The sequence below is a fragment of the Drosophila miranda genome (genome assembly GCF_003369915.1).
Source record: "Drosophila miranda strain MSH22 chromosome Y unlocalized genomic scaffold, D.miranda_PacBio2.1 Contig_Y1_pilon, whole genome shotgun sequence".
NCBI classification, from domain to species: domain Eukaryota; kingdom Metazoa; phylum Arthropoda; class Insecta; order Diptera; family Drosophilidae; genus Drosophila; species Drosophila miranda.
In genome coordinates, this window is record NW_022881603.1 from 470782 (window position 1) to 494965 (window position 24184).

A 24184-nucleotide genomic window follows, 5' to 3' on the forward strand; every position below is an offset into this window, starting at 1 on the left:
TATTATCATTATTTTTTTTTTTATATGTTTGAACGAGAACGATAATCGAAAACGAATTTGAATTGAATGTCGAGGCACGAGGTATCAAGGGAAAGTGTCGTTGCAAGTGACGGTAGAAAACAATATACCCGTTAGATACAGGGTAGCGCGTCACTTGGCAAGTAACAGCCGAAAACAATATACCCGTTAGATACAGATACTTGGCGCACCGTTAAGCTCAAGAGCGGCAACGAAAATTCTCCCACTGCGACAGTGATTGCAGTAAACGAAAGATGTATATATGTACATATAACTGTTGCGTCCAAATAGCGTTTCACATATGTCTGTATGTGTCGATATGTATGTATTTATGTGTTTTTACCCTGTAGAACCAAAGGGGTCAATTGACCCCTCTCGAACTAGTTCTGCGCTGTTTACCGCGCAACTAGCTACGCAACTAGTTACGCGGGAAGCGAACGTGGACCAGGTCTTCGTCGACTACAATGTACTAGTTCTGCAACTAGTTACGCGAACGCGGACCAGTCGAAAAAGAACCGAAAAACGAAGCCGCCTTCGGTTTGTTTTTGAAGGCGGCAAATAACCGCAATTCCGTGGAGTTACAGTGCCCACTCAGCTAGTTTTTACCGAGCCACGACATGCAATAAGCACCGAAATGGTAAGTTAATCGTGATATTTTACTGTAGTTGCGCTCGTGGAATGAAAGAGACAAGAATTTACACAAACAAAATTAATTTGTTTTCCTCGTTTGCTTTATGCGTTGATTTTGTTCACTTCTGTACAACATCTAATCGCTGGAAGAGTCTTTTGTGTAAACATTTATTAAAAAAGTGGAAAAGAATTAATAAATAAATCAAATTAATATAAACAGGTACGTGCAAATATTACACTAGACTTCATAATTCAGATCAATAACTAATAATTGTGGCCATGGATGGAAGGTCACGCAACAAACGATTTCTTTCTACAGAGACCAAGAATAATCATGCATGAATATGTCTAACACATATCAATTTGAGAAAATTTCTTCATCAATTACGTTTTAAAAACATTTTGGAAAACAGGGTATACAAAGGGCTATACACGCATCATGTCTTTAAATACCAGCAACATTGCGACTGTTTTTTTGTTGAACTATTTTGTTTAAACCTTGTTTAAGTCAAAATACAATAAAAGCAAGGACTAAAAACTAACCAATTTTGTAGAAAATGTATTTATCAACGGCCTAAAATTATGTGAGCCGAACTAAGGGTTTTAGTTAGCCAGAATTATTCAACGGAATCTCTAAATTGAGCAATATGAACGACTAGCCTCGTTTTTTTGTTTTAACTTATTTCGCTAAAACCGTTTTTTGGTTGACCTATTTCACTAATACCTTCTTCTAGACAAGATCCAATAAAAGCAAGTGTTTAAAATAAACTAGTCAATTCGCAAATAGATTCACTAATCGGATAAAACTATGTGGGCATGGCTTAATGTTCTATATAGCTAGTAATATTCCACGGAATATCATAAACGGTATATTTTTTAAATGAGACTGTACATTTCGGTATATTTCTAAGGGTCGGACGGTATATTTTGCGATAAACCCGCGGATAATACTGAGGGACAGGACTTCATTTACTTTTTTCCTTTTTTTGGCAGTTTATTTATTCAGCTCTTGGAATTTATTATCTTATCTGATCAATTACTTGTTCAATACAATATATCGGTGGAACAAAGTTCAATTAAAACAAAGGTGAGGCGAGACATTTGCCGGTCAACCTGCGCGTCCATCGCGGTGTTTTCCGCACACAGAGAACGGTGACTGGAAAAAAATGTAAGTCCCCGTACTTCCAGCTAGTAGCTGGCCACATCCAGAAAAACCTGCTGTGTCATTATAGCCACGTCAGCAATCATCTTAGTTGGCGAGCTTGTGCCTGCAGTCACTGAATTTTATTTTATTTCACCACTTTCAGCTGGCACCCGGAGCAAATAGGATCATCATGGCAGACAACGTGCATAGTGGGGAATCCGAAATAAAGGTATAAATAATATAAATTCCAGTGCATATACATAAGTTTATACTTTTTGCTGAATTGTAAAAATGCATTCGGATTTGTTGCAGCCTCGCAGCTATCAGCTGCGTCTCGTGGATCATATTATGAAGAACAATGGGATAATCTACTTGCCGACCGGATCTGGCAAGACATACGTGGCCATCCTGGCCCTGAAGCGATTCTCCAAAGACATGGACAAGTAAGTCGCTTGCATTTTTTTTCATACTGGAATTTTGCAAACACACTCATACATAAGCAAATACATATGTATGTAGCTGTTGAACTGAATTCTCGGATTTGTTTACACTCCTACAGATCAATCGAGGAGGGCGGAAAACGAGCTATATTTATGTGCAATACAGTCGAGCTAGCTCGCCAGCAGGCAATGGCCGTGAAGAAGTTCTCAAATCTCAAAGTGGGGTTCTTATTGGGGGAGCAGGGCGTCGACGACTGGTCGAAGATAAAATGGAGCCACGAAATAAGCGATAGCCAAGTTAGTGTCGAGCTCATGACGCCTCATCAAACCAATATGCATTTCTGATATTCGTTTATATAGAACGGATGCACTAGTATTTGTGCTTCCAAGTGCTTTACAAATTTGGCCCTGGCTTTTTTTTCTAATTGAATTTTCTTATATCTTGCAACGACAATAGGTTCTGGTGGGCACAGCCCAAGTCATGTTGAATATGGTCACCCAGAAGTACTTGGAGCTGAGCTCTGTGAGCATCGTGATTATAGACGAGTGCCGCCATGGCACTGGCCACCATCCCTACCATGAGTTCATGCATCTGTTTTTACTCGCTGACCGAAACACGCCACTGCCGCGCGTTTTGGGACTGACGGGTGTACTCATTAAAGACAACGAATTTAAGCTGGTCGCTCAAAAGCTCAGAGAGCTGGAGACGACCTTCAGAAGCAATATCATCACCGTGTCCGACTCGGAGGAATTGAAAAACGTGATGCTGTGAGACCTTTTAAGCCCTTTCCATAGAAGAAATCACGCTATAGCAGTTCTGTTTATTTTTTGCAGCTACTCCACCAAACCAAGGGAGTGTTTAAGGACTTATCTAGACCAAGTGGGGAGCCTTGTGATCGGGCACGCCATACATAGATGCATTGAGCACTTCAACGTACGCCTAGACGATTTGGAGATTGGCAAACAGCCTACGCGCTATTCCAAGGGACTGTCGACCCCCCGCGATCCGCAGAAGAAAGGATATATAAAGACTCTGCTCAACGACTTCCAGTACCAGCTGGAGCACTACGGCGTATATGCGGCAGCCATGGCCATAGTATCGGTGATTCTAGAGTTTGAAATCAAGCTGCATCAGTCGGAAACCCTTGCCCTGACCCACATATATAAGTTGGCCATCTGTCTGTGTAACCGGATCAATCACATGCTAAAGAAAAAGCTTCGCGATTTGGTCGACGATGATACGGAGCCCGATGACGCAGTCCACACGGAGGAAACCATCATGAACTTTTCGACTCCCAAGGTGCAGAGATTTTTGCATTACGTGCAGAAAACGTTCTCGGGCAAGGATGCCAAGGATATTTGCTGCTTGGTCTTCGTTGAGCGCCGGTATACGAGCAAATGCATATACCAATTGTTGAAGAAGTTCATTGCGGTTATTCCGGCGCTGCGCGATGTTCTCGTGCCGCAGTTTATGGTGGGCCGCAACTCAGTTTCAGCGGATTGTGAGAGCGTCCTGGAGCGCAAGTGGCCAAAGTCGGTACGTTATGCCTTGGGCCTCAGCACAGAACATTATATTAAAAGTATATTATTCTCCCCTGTCGCAATCCCCAACAAAGGCCATTCATCAATTTAGGGATGGCGAAGCCAACCTGATGGTCTGTTCGAGCGTTCTAGAGGAAGGCATCGATGTAAAGGCCTGCAATTACGTGTTGATCCTGGATCCTTTAAAGACATTTAACATGTACGTGCAGACGAAGGGGCGGGCTCGATCCAAGGGGGCCCAGTTTGTGCTTTTTTCCTCAGAGCTTGACCGCATAAAAACCAACCAACAAATCAATCAATATCGCCAAGCCCATACCGACATCGGAGAGTATTTAAAGGATCGCGTCCTGGATCGGGCCGAACCCCTGATGCAAGAGATAGCCGATCACTTCCACGAATTGATCCCACCATTTATAAACGAAAAAGGTGCCGTGCTGCTGCCTAGCAGTGCCCTGATGCTGCTCCACCGCTACTGCCAGAGCCTGCCCTCGGATGCATTCGGCTTTGTGGAGCCCTGGATCACACTAATCAGTTGGGACCAGAAGCGGAAACTCTGTGGCACACAGGCCGCAAGCAAAGAAGTCGTCTCTATCGAACTTCCACTCAGCTCGTCCGTGCGGGATAAAATTTATGTAAGCCCAAAATGGACTACCCAGCGTCGACAGTCAGTAATCATGTTCGAATCATTCCAGAGCGATCCCATGACTTCAGTTAAGGCGGCAAAAATATCGGCAGCCTTTAAGACCTGCATTAAACTGTACTCCACGGGGGAGCTCAACGAGCGTTTCCTACCCGTCACGCTTAAGGATCGGGTGACGGCTATAACCGACTTTCACTTTGACCACTGGAAGAAATACAGCGACGATGGTGAGTCTTATTCAATCAAATACCCACTAATTCTGTTTAATCATTCTCCTCCTTGGGTGCTTTTAGTTATCGCTACGGTAAACAAGCAGAAGCTCAAGCCGGAGACACAAACTACCTTCAAGACCTCTTGTCAGACGGATTCCATGGAATGCTGTTCCGCGATCTGTTGAAGATCTGGCATCCCTGCTTTGTACTGGATCGTCGAGGCAAGGACAACTCCTACCTGATCGTGCCTCTAGCCGTGGGCGCAGAGCATCAGAATGTGGTGGACTGGCCGCTGGTTCGTCAGTTCCAGCGTCTGCCCACCCCGAAGCCTGTCAGTGTGAAGCAGCGCAAGGAACACCGAGCGCCGCGTCCAGAGGACTATGAGGGGAAAATTGTGACTCAGTGGTATGCCAACTTCGCGAGCAAGCGAATGCTCGTGCACAAGGTGCGCAGAGACCTGACTCCGAGCAGCCTGATGGAAAGCAACCACCAGAACACGAGCTATGGCGAGTTCACCACGTCCAAGTATGGCGATGACATCGAAGGAATTGTTCGCATGGACCAATTCCTGATCGAGGTGCGCGAGCTTACGGAGCAACTGAACTTCTATGTCCAGCAGCGGGGCAAGACGTCGGCCCAGAGCAAGGCCAGGGTCAAGATCATCCTCATTCCGGAGCTCTGCGTTAATTTCGATTTCCCCGGCGACCTCTGGATAAAAGCAGTGTTTCTACCCAGCATCTTGAACCGGCTCCACTTCATGCTGCATGCTGAGGCATTACGACAACGCTTCAATACCTACCTGGGGCTGCAACATCTGCCTCAAAATGGAGTTGACTATAGGCCAAAGCTCTTGGAGATCGACTGGTCGTTGCGCCGCAATGTGGATTCCCATGGCAATGCCGTTCCCAATGATTATGAAGAAGGGTCACGCTCCATTCTGGAGCCCCTACCCATCAAAGAAGTTGAGATTGGGATGAAGACACTGCAGATACGCGACTTACAACATTCGTGGCAGCAGTACCTGGAACCCGTAGACCTACCCCGGAACATCATGTCCGCCTATACCGTGGAGTTGAACTATTACAACAATTTTATATCCGGCCAAGTGACGTCTCTCGACAAAATGGAGCAGGACGACAGGGAGTTCTGGCTGCAGACGCAGTTCAAGATGCCTAAAGGGAACATCTATGAGACCAGGAGTCCAGCAATGCCCCCTGCCGCCCGGCCTGCCCTGCTCCCGCCGACCAGCTCAGCTCCCAAACCACAGTCGTTGAATGTGTTGCCGGTTCTGATGAAGAGCGTTTCCGATGATCACATCACTCCGGCCCACCAGGGTGAGTTCCTGGCGGCCATCACCACAGCGGCATCTGCCGATTTTTATGATATGGAGCGAGCGGAGCTGTTGGGTGACTCGTTTCTCAAGATGAGTGCCAGTCTTTACCTGGCCAGCAGGTATCCCGACTGGAACGAAGGCACGCTCACGCAGGTCAAGTCGAGGCTGGTGTCCAACAAGAACCTGATGTATTGCCTCAGGGAGACGGATATTCCCAGTCGTATTAGCTGCAGTCTGTTCGACCCCAGAGTAACGTGGCTTCCGCCCAGCATTAATCTGCCCGAAGATGTCTTGGAAGTGTGGACGGAGCAGCCGAGCTTTGCCAAACTGATTGGTCCCCATAATCTCTTCAATCTGGCCCTTAGTGACGAGGAGATTCTGGCAGGTCGTTGCAACGAGGATACCTATCGTCGCTTTGTGCAAGGTTGCAAGAGCAATCAGCAAGGCTATTATGCCGGCCGAGACTTCTCCTCCGGCGTGAACTACTTCTTTGGTGAGGTCGCTGTTCAGAACAAGGTGGTGGCTGACACTCTGGAGGCCCTTCTGGGAGTCGTTGTGAGAAACTATGGATTGCAACATGGCTTCCGCATGCTGGAATACTTCGGCATTTGCAAGCCGGACGTTGATAAGCCATTGTCTCAGCTGCTCGATCTTCAGTTGAAGAGCACCAAGATGCGAGCCAACGCGAGCCCTGACGATATTGATGGCTTCCTGATCAACCACTCCTATTTAGAGCAGAATCTGGGCTACGAATTCCGGGATCGGGGCTACCTCTTGCAGGCCCTGACGCATCCGTCGTTTTCCACCAATCGCTTGACCGGCTGCTACCAGGAACTGGAGTTCATTGGCGATGCCATACTCGATTTTCTCATCTCTGCATACATTTTCGAAAACAATACCAAGCTGCGTCCGGGCGAGCTCACGGATCTGCGCTCGGCATTGGTCAATAACATGACACTGGGATGCATCTGCGTGCGCCACAAGCTGCACCTCTTCATTCTGGCAGAGAACGCTTTGCTATCTGAGACCGTCAGCAAGTTTGTGAAATTCCAAGAGAGCCAGGTACACAGAGTCACGAATCATATACGTTTTCTGCTCGAGGAGAGAGATGTGCAGCCCGTTATTCTGGACTTGGACGATGAAGTGGAGATGGCCATGGAAAATGAGTCGGAAGACGGTCCACGCATCGGTGCTTTCAACTTTGCGCAAAACGTAGATGTCCCCTAGGCTTTAGGCGATGTCCTGGAGGCCCTTATCGCGGCCGTCTACCTGGATTGCCGGGATCTGCAGACAACCTGGCAGATGATCTACCATTTTTTTGAGCCAAACAGGGATGCCAGATCTTCAACAGATCGCGGAACAGCATTCCATGGAATCCGTCTGACAAGAGGTCTTGAAGGTAGTTTGTGTCTCCGGCTTGAGTTTCTGCTTGTTTACCGTACCGATAACTAAAAGCACCCAAGGAGGAGAATGATTAAACAGAATTAGTGGGTATTTGATTGAATAAGACTCACCATCGTCGCTGTATTTCTTCCAGTGGTCAAAGTGAAAGTCGGTTATAGCCGTCACCCGATCCTTAAGCGTGACGGGTAGGAAACGCTCGTTGAGCTCCCCCGTGGAGTACAGTTTAATGCAGGTCTTAAAGGCTGCCGATATTTTTGCCGCCTTAACTGAAGTCATGGGATCGCTCTGGAATGTTTGGCTCAAAAAAATGGTAGATCATCTGCCAGGTTGTCTGCAGATCCCGGCAATCCAGGTAGACGGCCGCGATAAGGGCCTTCAGGACATCGCCTAAAGCCTAGGGGACATCTACGTTTTGCGCAAAGTTGAAAGCACCGATGCGTGGACCGTCTTCCGACTCATTTTCCATGGCCATCTCCACTTCATTGTCCAAGTCCAGAATAACGGGCTGCACATCTCTCTCCTCGAGCAGAAAACGTATATGATTCGTGACTCTGTGTACCTGGCTCTCTTGGAATTTCACAAACTTGCTGATGGTCTCAGATAGCAACGCGTTCTCTGCCAGAATGAAGAGGTGCAGATTGTGGCGCAAGCAGATGCATCCCAGTGTCATGTTATTGACCAATGCCGAGCGCAGATCCGTGAGCTCGCCCGGACGCAGCTTGGTATTGTTTTCGAAAATGTATGCAGAGATGAGAAAATCGAGTATGGCATCGCCAATGAACTCCAGCTCCTGGTAGCAGCCGGTCAAGCGATTGGTGGAAAACGACGGATGCGTCAGGGCCTGCAAGAGGTAGACCCGATCCCGGAATTCGTAGCCCAGATTCTGCTCTAAATAGGAGTGGTTGATCAGGAAGCCATCAATATCGTCAGGGCTCGCGTTGGCTCGCATCTTGGTGCTCTTCAACTGAAGATCGAGCAGCTGCGACAATGGCTTATCAACGTCCGGCTTGCAAATGCCGAAGTATTCCAGCATGCGGAAGCCATGTTGCAATCCATAGTTTCTCACAACGACTCCCAGAAGGGCCTCCAGAGTGTCAGCCACCACCTTGTTCTGAACAGCGACCTCACCAAAGAAGTAGTTCACGCCGGAGGAGAAGTCTCGGCCGGCATAATAGCCTTGCTGATTGCTCTTGCAACCTTGCACAAAGCGACGATAGGTATCCTCGTTGCAACGACCTGCCAGAATCTCCTCGTCACTAAGGGCCAGATTGAAGAGATTATGGGGACCAATCAGTTTGGCAAAGCTCGGCTGCTCCGTCCACACATCCAAGACATCTTCGGGCAGATTAATGCTGGGCGGAAGCCACGTTACTCTGGGGTCGAACAGACTGCAGCTAATACGACTGGGAATATCCGTCTCCCTGAGGCAATACATCAGGTTCTTGTTGGACACCAGCCTCGACTTGACCTGCGTGAGCGTGCCTTCGTTCCAGTCGGGATACCTGCTGGCTAGGTAAAGACTGGCACTCATCTTGAGAAACGAGTCACCCAACAGCTCCGCTTGCTCCATATCATAAAAATCGGCAGATCCCGCTGTGGTGATGGCCGCCAGGAACTCACCCTGGTGGGCCGGAGTGATGTGATCATCGGAAACGCTCTTCATCAGAACCGGGAACACATTCAACGACTGTGGTTTGGGAGCTGAGCTGGTCGGCGGGAGCAGGGCAGGCCGGGCGGCAGGGGCATTGCTGGACTCCTGGTCTCATAGATGTTCCCTTTAGGCATCTTGAACTGCGTCTGCAGCCAGAACTCCCTGTCGTCCTGCTCCATTTTGTCGAGGGACGTCACTTGGCCGGATATAAAATTGTTGTAATAGTTCAACTCCACGGTATAGGCGGACATGATGTTCCGGGGTAGGTCTACGGGTTCCAGGTACTGCTGCCACGAATGTTGTAAGTCGCGTATCTGCAGTGTCTTCATCCCAATCTCAACTTCTTTGATGGGTAGGGGCTCCAGAATGGAGCGTGACCCTTCTTCATAATCATTGGGAACGGCCTTGCCATGGGAATCCACATTGCGGCGCAACGACCAGTCGATCTCCAAGAGCTTTGGCCTATAGTCAACTCCATTTTGAGGCAGATGTTGCAGCCCCAGGTAGGTATTGAAGCGTTGTCGTAATGCCTCAGCATGCAGCATGAAGTGGAGCCGGTTCAAGATGCTGGGTAGAAACACTGCTTTTATCCAGAGGTCGCCGGGGAAATCGAAATTAAAGCAGAGCTCCGGAATGAGGATGATCTTGACCCTGGCCTTGCTCTGGGCCGACGTCTTGCCCCGCTGCTGGACATAGAAGTTCAGTTGCTCCGTAAGCTCGCGCACCTCGATCAGGAACTGGTCCATGCGAACAATTCCTTCGATGTCATCGCCATACTTGGACGTGGTGAACTCGCCATAGCTCGTGTTCTGGTGGTTGCTTTCCATCAGGCTGCTCGGAGTCAGGTCTCTGCGCACCTTGTGCACGAGCATTCGCTTGCTCGCGAAGTTGGCATACCACTGAGTCACAATTTTCCCCTCATAGTCCTCTGGACGCGGCGCTCGGTGTTCCTTGCGCTGCTTCACACTGACAGGCTTCGGGGTGGGCAGACGCTGGAACTGACGAACCAGAGGCCAGTCCACCACATTCTGATGCTCTGCGCCCACGGCTAGAGGCACGATCAGGTAGGAGTTGTCCTTGCCTCGACGATCCAGTACAAAGCAGGAACGCCTGGCGAGGGAAGTTGCGGGCCTTTTCAACAAATGCCTCCAGGAGGGGACGTTCCCCGAGAGGTGGAAAAGGCAACGGCTGCTACTATTAACCAAGCCGGGCAAGCCGCCAGGGGTGGCCTCTTTCTACAGGCCCATCTGCCTTCTGGACTCCATGGGAAAAGTCTTCGAAAGGGTGATCGGTGCGAGGCTGAGCGCAGCCATCGAAGCAGCAGGCGATCTCTCCCAGAACCAATACGGGTTCAGAAAAGGGAGGTCGACTCTGGACGCCATCTTGAGGGTCGTACAAACGGCGGAGGAAGCCATTGCTGGGACTAGGTGGAGAGGAGGAACCAAGTCCTATTGTCTGGTGGTGACACTGGACATAAGGAACGCCTTCAACTCGGCCGACTGGACCCGGACGCTGGAGGCACTGAGGTCCTTCAACATCCCGGGCTACCTACTGAATATAGCGCGCAGCTATTTCAGCAATAGGGTGCTGACAATGGACACATGTCAGGGCTCTAGGGCATACGAAGTCTCAGCCGGAGTCCCGCAGGGCTCCGTTTTGGGACCTCTGCTCTGGAACGCCATGTACGACGGGGTCCTACGGCTCCCGATGCCAGCCAACACTAACCTGGTGGGTTTCGCTGACGACGTCGCAATAGTGGCGGTAGCGAAGGAACTTGCCGCAGTGGAGGAGCTTGCCAACGTCGCCATACAAGCCGTCGAGGCGTGGCTAGCCGCCGCGGGGCTGGAGCTGGCGGCTCAAAAAACGGAGGTGGTCCTGATATCCAGCCGTAAAGTGGTCGAGACCGCCAGAGTGCAGGTTGGTGGGACCGCGATCGAATCGCAGAGGTCCATCAAGTACCTTGGAGTCCTCATCGACACGCGCCTGTCCTTCAAAGAGCATCTAGAATACGTCCACACGAAGGCCGGTGGGACCGCGGGAGCGCTATCCAGGATCCTGCTAAACACCAGAGGGCCAAAGCAGGCAACGAGGAAACTGCTGACGAGCGTCGTGACGTCGCAGATGCTCTACGCCGCACCGGTGTGGGCAGAAGCCGCGAAGGTGAGGAGCTACATGCGAGGAGTGGAGGCAACGTACAGACTGTGCGCCATTAGGATCGCGTGCTCGTTCCGGACCATCTCAGACGAAGCCGCGTTAGTCATTGCCGGGCAAGTTCCGCTCAGGGAGCTGATAAGGGAGAGGAAGGAGATCCATGATGCCATGACGGACAGTGCAGCCGAGGTACGCTCCAAAGCAGAAATGAAGGACGCCGCCAGAAGGACCAGCATAGACAGATGGCAGACTCGATGGGACCACTCACCCAAAGGCCGATGGACCCACACCCTCATCCCAAGCATAGCATGCTGGGTTGAAAGGAAGCACGGCCAGGTGGATTTCTACCTTACCCAGGCACTGAGCGGACATGGCTGCTTCCGCGGCTACCTCAAGCGCTTCGGCCACGAGACAGAGGACTGGTGCCCCGAGTTTGGCACAGGCATAGAGGAGGACGCTCGCCTCGTCCTCTTCGAGGTTTGACCTCGAGCGTCAGACATTGGAGACAGCAGCAGGGTCTAGGGTCAGCACCGAGACTCTGGTGCCGCTGATGCTGGCAGACCCGAAGGTGTGGGAGCGGCCGCGGAGTTCGCCTCTAGCGTGATGCGAACGCTTAGGTCCTTGGAGAGAAGGCGGAAGGAGCAGACGGAGTAGGTGTCCACGCCACTGCGAAGCAATGCTTTGCGGCAGTACCGCAGTCCGCGGGGCCCCTAGTCCCAACATACTCTTGTCCGTTAAATTAAGTTAAATATAAATTGTATAGTAAATATTATAGAGCAAATAAATAGGTATATGAATATAAAAAAAAAAAAAAAAGTGTACATGGGAGAAGATCTTGCGGATTGGCACGCGTCGCCTGGCTAAAAGCCTCGGCTTGACTTCCATCAATATTTTGGCATTTTCCTCATTTCTCATCGAATCATCGCGCAGGGCTCGTGAAATTTGAGTGACTGTGTTTGTTTACACATCTCAAGTAAATCCGAGCCCGCGGCGACATCATCCTCGAGTGAATCATTGGGATTTCCTGGAAGCAATTGTCGCCTCCGCTGTGGCTTACCCAAGAGAAACACACAGTCTGAGGGGGATCTATGGCTGGTCGGATGGTTAGTCGGATTGGTCTGCGGTCTATGTCTGCCGTGCCGGCCTCTTGACGTCATCTGCCGTCTCGGTACTTGTCAAAAACCCCATCCAACCGGCCCTTTCCCCGCGCTGAGGTGTGCTAAGCACTCGGCCAGAGGGTGTACGTGGGGGGGAGCTGATGCAAAACTTTCGAAAGATTTAATGTATGCTGGCGCGGTGCCCGCTGTGTCGGGCCACATTTCACGCTTCATTTGCCAGCGACGGGCAAACCAAACGGAAAGAGGGACGGACGGATGCCGGCGGTGACGTTGTCGTGTCGGGTTTGATTTTGATAAAATAGGCCAAAGTGCTCATCAATAATCATTTCTGTAAAAATCCGTGAGCAAAGCAATTATTTTTACAAAATGAACGCCCGCTCCACACACCATTCAGGGCAATCCATTTTCTGTGTGTGTGTGCATCCTTCACACATCAAAAATAATAATAATTTGTGGGTAGAAACGTATGTACATATGTATATGTATTTACATCGGATGTACGAATGTATGAAGTATATGTATCCGTATCGAACTCTATTCGTGGCTATCTTTTCGATGAATTTCCCTGAATTTAATTACTTTCCTTATTTAATTCAATGCTTCAATTATTTAATTACCATTTCCTCCGTCGAAATGAGACCAGGAATTTGATTTCATATTTTATTCATTGATAAAGTGCGGCACAACACGAAAATTCAAGTGCAAATTTTCAAAAATGCCTATGAAAATTATTCAAAACCATTCCCATTCGCGACTGGTACCCGTCTCCAACTCAACCCTGCTTTGCATCTTTTGTTATACGCTCTCCTTCGACTAGGCGACAACTCTGGTCCCAGTGAGCCGCTATTCAGTTCACTGGAATCGTCCACCACTCCACTGCTCTCGTCACAGCGGCGCCAAGCGGCGGGTCATCCATCCAGGTGGAGAGTGGTGGATGTGACATACTTAAGAAACGCTCGAGTTTCGGGCGTAAGTAATTTTTATTTTTACTCTGCAAATATTGACTTGATCCCAATTGCGAGTCACCCAAAGAAATGTTGAAAGCATTCCTCCAGTCGGCGGTCCCGCTGAGGTGCCACGATGTGGGTGGGGTGGGGCGTGTAGGTGCAGGCGATGCTCACTTGACAGTTGGCCACCACAGCGGGCCATAAACAACGGAGGCCCCCAGAAATGGGTGGCCACGGCTGTGGTTCACTTTGTTCTTATTTACCGCCAGCCAGCTCCCTTTGCGCGCTCAGGGAATTTCTTCAAAAAAAACCAGAAAGAAAGACTACCTCCTGAACACCCTTTGACATTCATATGGTGTGTGAAAAGAGTTTTCTTGGATTACCATACAAGATATTTGCGGTGTGGATTTGTATCCAGCAAAAGGCGACATTTAATGAAGCAGACTCTGCCCTTGATGCTCATTCGTTGAAAAACAACGAAACGAAAGCGAAAGGCATAGCAGCGTCATGACCTCGTTCAATATTCTCTATGTCTCTCTCTCTCTCTCACTCTCTCTCTCCCTCTCTTGCAGCACTCGAATGCTATGTTTGCACCTATTAGGACGGCTACAGTGATGACTCCTGTGTAAGGAACGCCAGTGCCGTCAAGGTTCTCAACTGTCACAAGAAGAAGCTGTTATAGGCGCCCCTGAGGCTGAGGTGGCGGGGCGCGCTGCTGTCGCGAAAAATGGGGGAGCCGGGCACATAGCGGTCAGGCTGCAAACGACACGAAACAAGAGAAACGTTTTCCCATAATTACAGTTCAAATCGAGTTGCATTCAGAGGAAGGGAAACAAGAGTTCTTTATCGGAAACCCGATAAGATACGTTCTATACGTGTGTGTGTAAGGTGGCATCATTCGCGTGATGCTCGCATTCAACTGCGGCGGGTCGTGTACTGCTAGAGGGGTGGCTGCCCGACCTTGACCGGCCAGGTTCCACTCGGCCCAAAGGGGCGAGTCCCATTCGTTCCCGCGAGCCAGTGGGTGTCGGTTCCCTTCGTCCTGCAGCGTGGACGCCAGGCTTTGAGCGTCGCGTATTATCGTCTCGTGCTCGTCGGTGTCCGTGGTCGCGTTGTCGTCGTCGATGGCAGCCCCATAACTCCCGAACCAACGGCGATTCAGGGCGGCGACGTCGTGATTGGGCGCCGAGCGGACACCTGCGGTTGCGAAGCGGCCATCGGGCTCTACTTCCTCTTCGGCGTCGGTCCCCGGGCCCTGGGTTTGTTGGTCGATCCACCCTTGGATGGCTGCCGCGCGCCGGCACCATGGCATCCTGTCCTGTTGTCGAAGTGTCGCCTCTCCGACCCGCCTCAGCTGGGCTTGACGGGAGGCGGATGGCCCATTGGGGTCGACGATCCAGCCGCGAGTCCGGTGTGTCGTTGGTTCGTCGGCAGGTGCCGGGACTTCAGGCTGCTGGTCTCCGCTAGGGTGTCCCGTCGTATCACCATTTACCCCTAGGGGCCGAGCTTGCCTTCCGTCTCTTAGACGCTTCATGTCTTCAGTCGATTCTAGGGAGAAAATGCCTGTCGGTTAGAACCTGCCTGTCTTAACTAGAAGTACTAATACCCTCCTCCTATCCTGCTTGAGCGGTGCGAGTAAGAAGATGTTTACATTGGGTGTAGTACTTATCTAATCCCATAAGGGGATGTATACGTAGCTTACGGTTTCGTGGGTCGCGCCCCTTACGGGGCGAGGACGTGACGGTAGCGCGCTACCGCAAGTGGCCCTTGCGAGGTCGGCAGGTCATTCAGGTCTCTCCAACGTCGTTGGGTTCTCCTCGGGGTGGTCCACTCCGTGGAACGCCTTTAAGTCGGATAAACTCGCAGTTTTCCTTCGTTTGCCTTGATGAACCTGTAGTCGAGGTTCACGGTAACTGGGTTAGTCGAGTCTGATCTTCGAAAAGGGTTGCGTTGGCGACCGGCCGCGGCATCGGCTAACGGGGCGAGTTGATAATTCGTTGGGGGGTGAGGTGCGAGTTGGTCTACCTTGAGCCGCCCATGTCCTTCGGGGCCGTGGTCTCCCAGGCATAGCGGGTCGTGGTGTAGAGCGATGCTGGTTTCCCGTGGGGTCGTTCGCTCTGATTGAGCCGCACTGCTGTGCATTTCTGATTTGGATCGCGTCGATCGTGTTATAATTTTAGCGCCGCCGGGTCCGTCTCGGTCGGGGCTTAGATGCGTTGTCCTTGTATTGCTGCTGGGTCTGGCGTGGTCGAGGCTTCGATGCGTTGTCCTTGTATTGCTGCTGAGTCTGGCGTGGTCGAAACTTAGAAACGTTGTCCTGAGGTTACTGCTGGTTCTGGCGTGGTCGTGGTTGTCTTGGTAGGGATACTCTGGGTGGTTTTCGAGGCAGACGGACGGTGTGTCCAGCGGTGTCGCAGTCGTCTCCGTCGAATCCTCGTTTCTCTGGGTGTTCTTCGAGGCGGACGGACTGGCCCTGGATGTGTCCAGCGGTGTCGCAGTCGTCTCCGTCGAATCTTCGTTGCTTTGGGTGTTCTTCGAGGCGGACGGACTGGCCCTGGGTGTGTCCAGCGGTGTCGCAGTCGTCTCCGTCGAATCTTCGTTGCTTTGGGTGTTCTTCGAGGTGGATGGACTGGCCCTGGGTGTGTCCAGCGGTGTCGCAGTCGTCTCCGTCGAATCTTCGTTGATGGTTCTGGCGCGGTCGTATCGAATCGTGGGTTGGGTTCGGGCGGCGTTGCTGGGTCTGGCGTGTTCGAGATCCTGATGCGTTGTCGTGGGTCCATTGCTGGGTCTGGCGTGGTTGGGATTCGGGTGCGTTGTCACTGGTACTTTGCTGGGTCTGGCGTGGTTGGGATTCTGGTGCGTTGTCTTCGTCCGGTGGGTCGCCGTTGGATTGGTCGAGTGCGTAGGACCAGCGGATGCAGTCGCGGGACTTTCGTCACTAAAAGTAACCATGCGGGGCCGAGTCGAGGATGATGTGGGGATCGGGTTGGTTTCCCGGATCGCCCGCTGGGTCAACTGCAAGTACGCTCGTCCGCATTGTATTATGGCCTGGACGCCGCAAAGGAAATCGAGGCCCAGTATGATGTCGTCCACTACCATGGGTAGGACTAATAGAATCACCAGCGTTTCCTGTTGATCCAGACGTACCTTGACCGAAACAGCTTGCGTCACCTCCTTTGCTGTACCGTCCGCCAGGCGGACGGTAGTCCTTATATTCCGTGCGTTCCCTCCGGTACTTACTTCATAAGCGATGCGATGACTGACGAACGACCGCGTTGCTCCCGTGTCGAGGGTAGCTGTGAGCGGTACTCCTTCGATGGTTACTAGCGCGGCGATCCTGCCTCCTTCCAAACTTAAGGGATGAGTTACTCCTGGGGGCCCTGGAGGTATGTCTCCGATCGGTTCCCTGACGAGCGGAGACTCGGCCCGTTTCCCGACTCGGATAGCCTACAGCAGTCGATCGTCCGGATGCCGCGGCGGCCACACTCCCAACAGAATAGCACTCGCCGATTCCTGCATGAACTGCTGAAATGACCTTCCTCCCCGCAATTACGGCAGGCCCGGCGTGTGTTCACCGGCCGGTCTCCATCCTGGGTCACTACGCGGCTTGCCGTCTCGGCGCTCCGGGAGGGCCCGGTGTCGTCCCGGAGGAGCATGCTGTGGGGTGGATAATCCGGGTCCTTGGTATGATGGCGTTCTGGCTTTCGTATTTGGGCGGTCGTTAGCTGGGTGGGTTTGTTCGCGGTCCCGCGTTGTCTCGTACGCTACTATCAATTGGGTCAGTTCTCGCAACGTCTCGAACTCATGTCTACGGGTGAACAGTTGGTATTCCGGCCGAAGGTTCTCGTAGATCCTGTCCAGCTCACTGTCTGGAGTATACTGAGCTCGTTCCATCAAGAGTCGGAGGTCGATCAAGTAGTCCTGAAAGGCTTCTCGGGGGCGTTGGCGACGGGAGCGGATCGTATCTTCCAAGCGCTGAAAGTATCGCGGGGGTAGGAAGAACTCCAAGAACTCCTTCCGGAACTCGGTCCATGGCTTGCCTTGCATCTGGAACGTCCTAAACCATCCTTCTGCCTTGCCAGTTAGTAGCCCGGAGATGGCTCGCAGCAGTTGTGCTGGGCTTCCGCCATATGAGTCGACCCTTTCTTCAGACCCCAATTGCGCAGCTTATCGGCCAGGGCGGCGAAGGAAATTTCTTCCCTTCCGGGTCGCGAAGTTCCGGCTTCCTCGGGGAAGCGGTGCTGGTGGTGATTGTCACCATGTCGCCGGTCAGTCGTGGTTTCAAGCCGGCCAGAGTCGCCGTGAGCTGCGCGCGGGAACTCGGGAATTATGATAGATAGAGGCTGCTCCGCACAGATCCCTTCCTTCCGCTCTCGCTGACTCGGTCCCGGCGACGGGGACGTGTTCCTCGGGCTTCTCGGGCTGGGCGCTCTGTCGAAGACCATTCCGAGCTCTTTGATCCGTTTTTCGATCCCAGTCGGATGCTCACCGCGCGAGATAAAGGCCGAGATCCGGCTGCGCAGTTCGTCCACTGTCCCGGTTTCACCGAGGCCGAATTCGGCGGCGATGGCCTGCAATTCGTCCTTGCGCCGATACGAAATCCACTGTACCCCATGTCGAAGCACGGTGGTCGAACTGGCACTTCGAGGTCTTTCGCGTTTCCGACGGGAGTATCACGTATTGAGCCTCCGGTAGAATCTTTTCTTAGGTCACGCACTGAATACCGAAGTCCTTGGGGCTAGTCACGGAAGCACGGCGTATGTACGGTTAACACGGTTGTCCAGTGGAGGCGTCCTTAGCGTCCTTGCTGCTTGGGGTCCTGGTCGATAGTCCTTGCTATCGTTGTCCTTGGAATTGTCCTTGTGGTCCTGGTCGTGCTGGGTTCGTTGATTTAAGCGTTGGATCTCGTCCCGTGTTGATGGCTGAACGCTGACTGATCACTTTTAAGGCCGGGCGTTTACTCTCCGCTATCGTTTTGTAGGCCGGGCCTTGAATGATCGCGCTGAAGACCGGGCGTTGACTGCTCGCGCTGAGGGCCGGGCATTGACTCTTCTCGCTGAGGGCCGGGCGTTGACTATCGGCTATTGTTTTGTAGACCGGGCATTGAATGATCGCGCTGAAGACCGGGCATCGAATGACTGCTCTGAAGACCGGGCGTTGACTGCTCACGCTGAGGGCCGGGCATTGACTATCGGCTATTGTTTTGTAGGCCGGACATTGAATGATCGCGATGAAGACCGGGCATTGAATGACTGCTCGCGCTGAGGGCCGGGCATTGACTCTTCTCGCTGAGGGCCGGGCGTTGACTATCCTCTTCTGGGTCTGAGTACGAAATATATAGCACTCCGGTTATCGCCGAATAGCGCCTTCAGGACCCCACTGAACTCAGAATCAATACGGAGGACTTTACTATGCGATAATACCGACAGGTGTCGCGGAGAGTACCTAGGCTACCGCCGGACAGTACTTACGGGACCCTGCCGGCCTGAGAGTTACTACGAAGCGGGAAGGGGGACTTTGCTATGCGGGAATACCTACAAGTATCGCCGAGAGTACCTAGGCAATCGCCGGACGGTACTTACGGGACCCTGTCGGCCTAAGAATTACTACGACGCGGAAAGGGGAACTTTGCTATGCGGAAATACCGACAAGTATCACCGAGAGTAACTAGGCTATCGCCGGACGGTACTTACGGGACCCTGTCGGCCTAAGAATTACTACGACGCGGAAAGGGGGTTTTCGCTATGCGGAAATACCAACAAGTGTCGCCGAGGGTACCTAGGCTATCGCCGGACGGTACTTACGGGACCCTGTCGGCCTAAGAATTACTACGAGGGTCAGGGATATCGACGAGCATCACCGAGAGTGCCTAGGCAATCGCCGGATAGCACTTACGGGACACTGTCGAACTAAGAATTACTACGGGGGTCAGGGATATCGACAGGCATCGCCGAGAGTGCCTAGGCAATCGCCGGATAGCACTTACGGGACACCGCCGAACTAAGAATTACTACGAGTACGAGAATACCGACGTGTATCGCCGAGAGTGCTTAGGCAATCGCCGGATAGCACTCACGGGACACTATCGGGCTAAACATTACTGCGAAAGTCTTTATCATACAGGGCAGGTATCGCCGAGAGGGCCTAGGCAATCGCCGGACAGCCCCTTCGGAACCCAGGGAACTACGGGGATCAGGCGAGACAGCAACAGGCGTCACCGGGGACGCTTAGACGATCGTCGGATAGCGGCCTCGGGACCCTGCGAGGTCACAAACTACGGGAGGGAATCATGCGGAGGGAACGCCGACAGGTGTCACCGAGAACGCCTAGGCAATCGCCGGACAGCGGCCTCAGGATCCTGTCGGGCTACGAACTACTGGATGGAAGCACGCAGGCTCGGGCAAGAGGCGGGAGGAAGGGCAGAGAAGATGACGCCCCGGGCCTCCAGGTTCCCTAGTGTATAGATAGTTGGTGGTCGGGCTATGTTTCTGTTATATTCGTTACATTTCACTTTATTCTCTCTTGGTTCCCTACCTATCGCACTGCTCAGCAGCCCGTATACACGTCTAGAGACTAGCTTACCCCTGAACTCCCACGCTTGTACTCGTCGAAAGCCTCCTCTTCCCCGTGGGTGCAGCGTAGATGCAGGATCTCCTCTCCGTAAGTGTAGTATCGATGCAGAGTCTTCTCCCCGTAAGCGCAGCGTCGATGCCGGATCTTCCCCGTGTTACTGGCGTGGATCCGGGCCGCCACGTGTTTTTACTTTTTCCAAGCCACTCGAATTTTTCCGCGAACACGTCCGACTCCTACGACTGCTCCCAATCGAATTTTTCTCATCCACGTTTTTCTTCTCCAGCCTCAGAACTCTCCCGATCCAGCGCCAGCGTCGTCATTCTCGCGGCGGCAGAGGGCTGGCGCCGTCGTTCGGCGTCTACGCTGCGCCGGTGACTTTTGCCTCTCCTTTTCGCTGCTGGCGCGTCGTTACTTCGCTTTAGTTTTCCGCGTTTCTCTTCTGCCGTTGCTGCTGTGGGCATACCGTTTCGGCGCTTCGTTGCTGCGTCGACGCTGGCGGCTTATCTTTTCGGCGCTTATCTTCGGCCGTCGCTGAATTGATGCTGTTGGCTACCGTTTCGGCTCTTGGTGTATTCCTCTCTCTCTCTCTTTGGCTTCCGCTGCGTTGTTGTTGTTGGGTTTTGTTTCTTGGTGTATTCCTCCCCGTTTCTGTGTCGGTGCCGTTGGATTTCGATTCTTGGTGTATTCCTCCCCGTTGCTGTGTCGGTGCCGTTGGATTTCGATACTTGGTGTATTCCTCTCCCTCTTTGGCTGCTGCTGCGTCGTTGTCGTTGGGTTTCTGCTTTCTCGGTGTATTCCTCGCCGTTGCTGCGTCGATGCCGTTGGTTTTCGGTTCTTGGTGTATTCCCCTCTCTCTTTGGCTGCTGCTGCGTCGTTGTTGTTGGGTTTGGTTTTGAAAAGCCAGTGGCGTCCGCCGTGATCGCGACTTGCCCCCCCTTTAAAGAAGATAATAAGCTACGTGGGGCTTAGAGACCCCTCGGTCCGTATAATATATAAAATTAATAACATGTAGCCTTCGTGGCCTTCCCCTTCCCCCCTTAACCTAAAGCTGAAAAGTCAATGCTTAAACCTAGAAAATGAAGAAAAGTCAAAATCTTAATTCAAATAACGTAGGTCCGGGTCCCTCCAATGGGAAAATGCCGGCGAGTTGATGTGCGGAAAAATGTGGGTGGAGCGTACGCTCCCTCACAGGGCGGAAGTGGGCGGGGCAAAGTTTTGAAATATACTTGTAGCAGTGACATATCACAGAAGTCCGGATATAAAATGTCGTTGCTCTAGCTTTTATAGTCCTTGAGCACTAGGCGCTGATAGGGACGGACAGACGAACGGACGGAAAGACAGACAGGGCTCAATCGACTCGGCTATTGATGCTGATCAAGAATATATATACTTTATGGGGTCGGAAACGATTCCTTCTGGTCGTTACACACATCCACTTTTACCACAAATCTAAAATACCCCAATACTTATTTTGAGTATCGGGTATAAAAATGAAAAGAAATTTCTTGAGTTGGAGCTACGTGTTTTTCTTAGAACAATTTCCTTTCATGGTAAGCGGATTCTCTATTTTATTGGAACAGCGGGAAAGCAGCTCCATAATACCGGGAAACAGTTATGACTTTCGTTTCTTTGCGCTACTTTAGGGATTTGCGTTTTTAGAGCATTTTAGTTGAATGTCAATTCAAAAGCATTTGACTGTAGGATAAATTAATTACAGAGATATGGGGCGGTGTAATTTGAGCACTTCAGAAATTAAGACCGTTCTTTATAGCCCCATTCGAAGTCAGAGAGATTGAGCACCCAGTAATATCAACTCCCCAACTCCTTCGATCCAGCTGTCGAGTCAACAACCCAATCATGGGGTCCCTGCACATTTCCCACCGACATTAGACAATTTGAAGCTTGATTAAACCCATAGCCAAGCGGCAAATATAGCCCGGAGCCAAAGACACTCTGAACAAACACAATGCCAGTGGCAGACCGAAGTGGAAATGTAACCAGAGTGTAGGGACAGGAACAGGGACAGAGATAGAGATAGAGACAGAGACGAGCCAAAGCCAAAGGGGGGTGGCCGAGCCCCAGCTGTCATCAAAGTTCAGTTTCAAGCTGAAAAGAGCCGCCACCAGCTCCACCCCTCGGCTTGAGGGTGGTCTCTTGGAATCCTTTTAGGGCCCCACATATATTTTTTATGAGCTTTTGCTGAATTTAATTATTCTTGCCAATTCGAGTGTACCCAGTACTTGCAGAGGAACTGTAGATGTTGTACTCGGATGAATATAAATATGCAACAGTTCGAAGAAATTGTTTCTCTCATTGTTAAAGTTTTTGTGGTGCTGTTGGTGGATAGCTCGCATCCTTTCCCATGGCACGCTTCCAATTTATTAGCGGAAAACCAATCGCGAACATGCCCTGATTTTAATTGCCTGATACGGCGAAATCAAAGCTACATTTTCATTCGAATCCATAGGAGGCAGGCTTCTATAATGTACAACATAAAAAACGGCATTCAATTGGACAACAGCAGGCCACTCAATCGCATTTTCCATTAAATTATTAAACACAAATAATGCTTCCGTTCCACCGGAACTCTTGAAAATGGCATCCCCATGAAAACTTCGATTTTGATTTATTAGCTGGCCAGGTACGGTGGCTTTGTTTTCGCCGCATTATAAATTAGTGGCTTCATCATAAACATAATCATTATCGGTCTGCGGAAGCAGACATCAATCAAAACCAATGGGAAATAATCGATGATCCACATGTGGGCGGAAGCTGGGGAGAATCCGTAAAGCTGTGGGGGGTAATTGCGAGGCTGCTCATCACGATGATGACCATTTTGATTGTGATTGTGATTATTTACCTGTCAGCGGTCGTGTTGAGGGTTTACAGGGCTGCCAGGGGCAACGCTGCGTATGAGTGATGGAGTGCGAATGGAGGGTAGAAATCAATTACAGGTGATTTAAGTGCTACATGTATTTCTGCACATAATCAGCTTACGACCGAGAAATGTTTAATATGAATGCAAATTCGAGCTGGAGGCGATACTACTGTCCAGGCCGGAAATGCTTTTCGGAACACTTGGCAGGACTCTAGGACTCTTGGACCCACTCTGATGGTTGCCAAGCTGGCCCCAAGCTAAATGGGCGTACAGTTTTCTGGCTTTTAATGAGAATTTTGTTGCGTTTCTTGGGGCCACTATTGTCCCTCAAGAAAAAATTATGTAAATAAAGCTGGGCGCGCAATTTGCGATGGCTTCTGCAGCTGGTCTCTCGCTTCTGTTTGAGTTTTAATAAGAAACGGCAGCAGCGTAATGGAAAGCGGTTTGTCTTCTAATGAAAGAATAAATCTGTTAGCAGCGCATTGGGCACGCGTTGCGTATACGTAATATGAGAAAATAATTGCTTCTATGGCTGGCTGGCAAATTGCTTTCGAAGCGGACCAAAGCACACTAGGCCACACGCCACGCTCCACACTCCACACACCACACACATATCCTCCTCCAACAATGATGAATCTGCAAAAAGTTTTTTAAATAGCAAAGCCAGAAAATGATTTCGTTTACAATGGCTTCCCCACATTCATTCTTTCGTTCCTACGTTTCCCTGATCTGATGAAAAGCCAAGGGTGCTGGAGTGGGTGTTTTTATGGCCGTGTTTATTGGCCTCTTTTCTGGTTTGACCAAAGCATTCGTTCCATGCCAACAGGACGTTCCTGCCTCGATTCGATTGCTGTCATTGGCCTGCCACCTCGCTACTCATTTCCCATAAATCATGATTATCAGCTGTTTCAGCTTTTGCTTGCGGTTCTTAAAGTTTATTTTATTTCTTTGCTCTTTTATTGAGGAGCAGCGAGTGGAAGAGCATTAAAATGAATGCTCGGTATATGGCCACCCCTGGGCATTCGCAACCTTAGTGGTGGTAAAGTGTGTTGTGTGGAGGGTAAAGGGATAATTCTATCGAAATAAGTTGAGTTTCCTCTGAAAAGAGAGGGCAGTGGCCTGTGATATGATGAGCTGAATGTCCATAGTGACCTTGGTATCCGTTCTATCCTCCTCTCGACTGCTCTTTCTGCAACTCTTGGACGCAGATTGGAATCAGTAGAGGTCACTGGTGCGTTGTCAATTTCCCCATAAAGAGCCAGCAGTCAGTGGAGTTCAAAGGAAATGCAGTGTCTGAATGGAATTTCAGTGTATCAAATATGATAAGGCGTTGCTAGGCATTTAGCTGGCAGCCAGCAAACTGTTCTGGTATTCAAGCGTTTATCAAAGTTTCCACCTGTTGGGAGGTAGATGTATCTCATGGCTCGGTCGTGTGCCCTCGCCACATTTGTCAGATGGCTGTCGGCAGCTGTTCCAGGAAAAAGCATTTATGAAGAGAATACC

At 50.9% G+C, this 24184-nt stretch overlaps 1 protein-coding gene and 1 pseudogene across 1 annotated transcript; one reads left to right on the forward strand and one right to left on the reverse strand.

Moving 5' to 3' along the window:
• Window positions 1–1660: 1660 nt before the first annotated feature.
• On the forward strand, window positions 1661–7426 carry LOC117189737 (annotated as a pseudogene).
• A 6118-nt stretch (window positions 7427–13544) lies between these two features.
• LOC117191866 lies at window positions 13545–19831 on the reverse strand. Its single transcript, XM_033396632.1, has 2 exons — window positions 19813–19831; window positions 13545–14778 (listed from the first exon to the last, which is right to left on the reverse strand). Exon 2 carries the CDS (start codon window positions 14762–14764, stop codon window positions 14033–14035), a length of 732 nt encoding a protein of 243 aa, XP_033252523.1. The 5' UTR covers window positions 14765–14778; window positions 19813–19831; the 3' UTR covers window positions 13545–14032.
• Between the last annotated feature and the right edge of the window lie 4353 nt (window positions 19832–24184).